Source organism: Bos mutus, unplaced genomic scaffold (assembly GCF_027580195.1).
Source record: "Bos mutus isolate GX-2022 unplaced genomic scaffold, NWIPB_WYAK_1.1 CTG213, whole genome shotgun sequence".
NCBI lineage: Eukaryota > Metazoa > Chordata > Mammalia > Artiodactyla > Bovidae > Bos > Bos mutus.
The window spans coordinates 68,956-74,995 of record NW_027219586.1 but is presented as its reverse complement, the minus strand read 5'-3'; the positions used below and the strand labels follow the sequence as shown (position 1 = coordinate 74,995).

Sequence of the window (6,040 nt, the reverse complement as noted above, 5' to 3'; positions counted from 1 at the left end):
GCTGAAACTCCAGTACTTTGGCTACCTGATGTGAAGAGCTGACTCATTTGGAAAGACCCTGATGCTGGGAAAGATTGAGAGCAGGAGGAGAAGGGGACATAAGAGGATGAGATGGTTGGATTGCATCAACATCTCAAAGGACATGGGTTTCAGTATACTCTGGGAGTTGGTGATGGACAGGGAGGCCTGGTATGCTTCAGTTCATGGGGTCACAAAGTATTGGACATAATTGAGTGACTGAACTGAACTGAACACCCCTTAAAGAGTGATTATATATATATATATTGGGCAGGTTTGACCTGGGTGAGTATAGAAGCCTTTGAAGCATGTCACACAATGAAATCCTGAATGGTCAATAATTACCAACTGGGTTTGACAATGAATGTATGAAGAAGCACACGAGCCATGTCACTGAAGTTGAACACTGTATGGTGATAAACTAGTGAGTGTGTTTAAATGAGGTGACAGAACACACAACTGAAGGATATCTTAGCATTGAAACCATAGGTGGTGAATGTTACAGATGTGTTTGACTTGGGATGATGAAGAAGACTTTAGGATGTCACACAGTAAAACATTGGATGGTGTTAACTGCTGAGTGTGTTTGACTTGGTGAGGACAGAAAAGTCCTAGAAGCATGTCATGAAACTGAAACACTAACTGATGATATGCTACTGTATGTGTTTTACCTGGAGACCATGAAGAAGCACATGAAGCATGTCACAGGACTGAAACAATGGATGGTGATAATCTACTGGGTGTGTTTTGTCTAGGGTTGAGAATAAGCACTTGAGGCAAGTCCTTGAACTGAAACATGGGATGCTGATAAACTATTGGGTGTTTCTGAACGGTGGTGTATGACAAAATTCTTGAAATATGTTACAGCACTGAAACATTCGATGTTGCTAAACTACTGGTGTGTTTGAGTCAAAAAGGACAAGAAGCACTTGATGCAAGTCAAAAAACTGAAACGGGGGTGATAAACAACAGGGTGTGTATGACCCAGAGTGCAAGAGGAAGTATATGAACCTTGTCATCAACGTGAAACACAGGATGGTGACAAACTATGGAGTGTGCTTGATTTAGGGTGGACAAGAAGCACATGAACCATTTCACAGAACTCAAAAGTGGTTGGGGACAAACTACTTGGTATGTTTAACCCTGACAAAATAGAAGCTCTGGAACCATGTTGTAACACTGAAACACTGGATTATGATAAACTTCTTGGTGTGATGACCTGAGGGAATGAAGAAACCTAGAAGCATGTTGCATAATTGAAACACTGGATAATGACAAACTACTGGGTGTGTCTGACCCAGTGCACACAAAGAAGCACTTGAAGCATGTCACAGAACTTGAACACTGGATGGTGAAAAACTCCTGGTAGTGTTTGACTGGGTGGATGAAGCTCTTCAAGCATGTCTCTGCACTAAGACACTGAATAATGAGTGTGTTTTACCCTCAGAAAATGAAGCACTTGAACTGTGTAACAGCACTAAAATAGAGGATGGCAGATAGGCCACTGGATGATTAGTCCCAGGTGACAAGGAAACACTGGAAAATGTCACTTTTAGTGCACTGAATACTGTATGGTAATAAAGTCCTGAACGTGTTTGATCTGGGTTTGAGGAGAAGCAGATAAAGCGGGTCCCAGTTCTGAAACATGGGATTGTGATACACTACTGAGAGTGTTGGAATTCAAGTGGAAGAAGAAGCGCAGGAAGCATGTCACAGCCACGAAACAATAAATGTTGCTAAACTACCAAGTGGGAATGATAGAATGGGAAAGACTAGAAATCTCTTCAGAAAAATAAGAGATATCAAGGGAGTATTTCATGCAAATATGGGCACAATAAAGGACAAAAAAAGTATGAACCTAGATGTGGAAGATATTAGTGAGTGGTGGCAAGAATACATAGAAGAACTATCCAAAAAGATCCCAATGGCCCAGATAACCATGATGGTGTGATCACTCACCTGCAGTCAGACATCTTGGAGTGTGAAATCAAGTGCCTCTTAGAAAGCATCACTACCAACAAAGATAGTGGAGGTGATGGAACACCAACTGAGCTATTTCAAATTCTAAAAGATGATACTGTTGAAGTGCTGCACTCAGTATGCCAGAAAATTTTGAAAACTCAGCAGTGGATGCAGGAAAAGAAAAAGGAAAAGATCCGTTTTTCTTTAGAAATCCAAAGAAGGACAATGCAAAAGAATGTTCAAAGTTACACAAAACTGCATTTATTTCATACACTAACTCCTTGGAAGAAAAGTTATGAACAACCTAGACAGCATATTAAAAAGCAGAGATTTTAACGTGCCAAAAAAGGTCCATCTAGTTAAGACTGTGATTTTTCCAGTAGGCATGTATGGATGTGACCATTGAATTATAAAAACAGCTGAACACCGAAGAATTGATGCTTTTGAACTGTGATGTTGGAGAAGATTTTTGAGAGTCCCTTGGACTGCAAGGAGATCCAACCAGTCCATCCTAAAGGTTATCAATCCTGAATATTCATTGGACGGACTGATGATAAAGTGGAAACTCCAATACTTTGGCCACCTGATATGAAAAGCTTAATCATTTGAAAAGACCCTTATGTTGAGAAAGATTGAAAGCGGGAGGAGCAGTGGAGGACAGAGGATTAGACGGTTGGATGGCATCATCGACTCAATGGACATGAGTTTGAGTAAACTCCAGGAGTTGGTGATGGACAGGGAGGCCTGACATGCTGCAGGTCATGGGGTCACAAGGATTCAGATACGACTGAGCAACTGAACTGAATTGAACCAAGGCATGCTCACAATTCTCCAAGCTAGAATCCAACAACACATAAACCTAAATATTGCAGATGTTCTAACTGGATTTAGAAAAGACAGAGAAACCAGAGGTCAAATTGGCAGCATCCTTTGGATACTGAAAAAAGCAAGAGAATTATTTTTTTTTAAAATTAAAAAAAATCTATTTCTGCTTCATTGACTGGCAAAATCCACTGTGTGGCTCACAAAAAATGCAGAAAATTCTTTTTTTTTTTTATACTGTCAGTTTTAATTTTAATAAAATAGATAATTTCCTACTACATAGAGAGCAAGTCCATCCACTCATTGATAAAATTTTAGAAATATTTCCTATAAAAAGTTTAGTAGTTGATTGGGAATGAATCCATTAGAACATGATGTCTATAGGTACAGTGTTCCCATCCTCACCCCCATTCTTACTAATTTTGAGAAAATTTAAAAATACAGAAAAGTACAAAAAATAAGACAAGATATCCATATACCACAATCCAGAATTAACCAGTATCTCAATATATTTTCTGCAGTCTTTTTTTTTTTAAGAGAAATTTATGTTTATATATAAAACTGAAGTCTCCCTCTAACAGCCCCCTCCCCCACACGCATTCCCTTCCCTTCTCCACTCTTCACAGGCAACCACTATCAAGAGTTTGGTCTGTATACTTCCAACCCATTTCAAAAACACTTAAAAAACATACATACATATATGTATCCATTACCAATATATAGCACTGAAATTCTGTGAGGAAGTTTTAATTCAAATTTACAAAAATGTCATCGTATTATGTCATTCTGCAACTTTCTTTCCCCCTCAACATGACTTTTGAGATCTTTCTAATACATATAGATCTCATTTATTACACTTTACAGATATACAGTATTCCATCATTAAGTATTTTCCATTTTGTTCCTGATGGGAATTTGTTCCCAATTAATGAGTACTACAAATCATGCCACAGTAAATAGTCTGGTACATACTTTCCTGAGCATACAAACTCAGAGTAGAATTGCTAGATATTTTTCAATTTGCCATAAGGAATGTTTCCCATTCCCAAGGTCATAACCATTTTACTATATAGCTTTCTCATACTTCTGCTTTTAACCCAATCCCTTTATCTTTGTGTATAGTTCATGTTCTATCCCCCCACCCCCTCCCAACCTTGGAGAACAAATTACCTCCAAAGCACTTTTTAAAATAGTCCCATTAGCTTCTCAGCTCCTGATGCCTTTTCTATATTATAAATTCTAATAAATGCATAGGTTTTTGCAGAATCTCTTCTGTTCTGCTAAATCAATACCATAGAAGTCTTTTTCTAATGCTTATAGCTTTGTTTTTATTACACTGGTGAAGATCTCCAGATTCATGCAGATGGCAATCATAAAAATGTCTTCCACTCCCAATTTTAGTGGAAATGCATCTTAAGTTTTCAGTATTACCTTTGCAGTATGGTTTTTATTGGATACAGGACTTCAATCATACAAACGTCTTTCTCTTCAAGATGAATTCTCTGGTGTCCTTTAAGTTTTTAGCTTTTGCTTCCCTCATTTGTGATGCCTTCCTTCATTATTTCTGATGTGTTGTAAGGTGTAAATTCCTGATGAACACCTTTCATGATATCCACAGGGTTTTAATGGGTATGAATTTTCTGGTGTCTAATGTGGTGTGACTTCTGGCTGAAAGCTTTCCCACATTCACTACACTGATAAGGCTTCTTACCTGTGTGTATTCTTAAATGTAGAGCAAGGGTTGAGAACTGCGAGAAAGCTTTCCCACACTCATTACCACCATAGGGTTTCTCACCTGTATGGCTTCTCACATGTACAGTAAGAGATGAACTTTGAGAGAAGGCTTTTCCACATACATTGCATTCATACGGCTTATCACCTGAATGAATTCTCACATGTACAATAAGTGATGTTCGCTGAGAGAAGGCTTTTCCACATTCATTACATTCATAAGGTTTCTCTCCAGCGTGAATATTTTGATGTTTTATGAGGTACTTCTTCTGACCAAAAGCTGTTCCACATTCATTACACTTGAAGGGTTTCTCTCCGATATGAATTTTCTCATGCTCAGTAAGGTTTGACTTGCCACTGAAGGTTTTCCCACACTCCTTACATATAAAGGGCTTCTCTCCTGTGTGAGTTCTCTGGTGTCTGATGAGGTTTGACTTCTGAATGAAAGCTTTCCAGAAAATTCTTAAACCCATAGAAATACCAGACCACCTACCTGACTCCCCAGAGACCTGAATCCAGGTCAAGAAACAACAGTGAGAACCAGATACAGATGAACAGACGGCTTGAAATTGGGAAAAAACTACTATATTTTCACCCTGTTTATTTAACTTATATGCAGAGCACATCTTGGAAAATTCTGGGCTTGAGGAAACACAAGCTGGAATTAGGAGAAAAATATCAATATCAATACAAATATCAATAACTTCAGGTATGCAGATGACACCACCCATATGGCATAAAGCAAATAATAACTAAAAAGCCTCTTGATGCAGGTGAAAGAGGAGAGTGAAAAAGCTGGCTTAAGGCTCAACATTCAAAAAGATCATGACGTTCAAATGATTCAAGAGATCATGGCATCTGGTCCTAACATTTCATGGCAAATAGTTGGGGAAACAATGGAAACAGTGACAGATTTCTGTTTTCTTAGACTCCAAAATCATGGTAGATGATGATTGCAGCTATGAAATTAAATGACATTTGTTTCTTGGAAGAAAAGCTATGACAAACCTAGACTGCATGTTAAAGAGCAGAGACATTCCTTTGCCAACAAGGGTCCATATAGTCAGAGCTATGTTTGTTTGTTTGTTTGTTTTTTTCAGTAGTCACATGCAGATGTAAATTAGACCATAAAGGAGGGGTGAGCATTAAGGAATTGATAGTTTTGAACTGCGTTCTTGGAAAAGACTCTTGTGAGTTCCTTGGGCTGCAAGGAAATCAATCCAGTCAACCCTAAAGGAAATCAATCCTGAAAATTAATTGGAGGGTTTGATGCTGAGGCAGAAGCTCCAATATCATGGCTGTCTGATGTGAAGAGCCAACTCACTGGAAAGCACTCTGATGCTGGAAAAGATTAGGGCAGGAGAAGGGGATGATAGAGGAGCAGATGGTTGGATGGCATCACCGATCCAATGGATTTGAGTTTGAACAAGCTTCAGGATATGGTAAACAACAGGAAGGTGTGATATGCTGCAGTCCATGGGATTGCAATGAGTTGGAGATGACTGAC

At 38.7% G+C, this 6,040-nt stretch overlaps 1 protein-coding gene across 1 annotated transcript; it reads right to left on the bottom strand.

Moving 5' to 3' along the window:
* Positions 1-3,037: 3,037 nt before the first annotated feature.
* Positions 3,038-5,006, bottom strand: LOC138986837 (zinc finger protein OZF-like). Its single transcript, XM_070366800.1, has one exon. The coding sequence runs from the start codon at positions 5,004-5,006 to the stop codon at positions 4,425-4,427; it is 582 nt and encodes a 193-aa protein (XP_070222901.1). The 3' UTR covers positions 3,038-4,424.
* Positions 5,007-6,040: the final 1,034 nt, after the last annotated feature.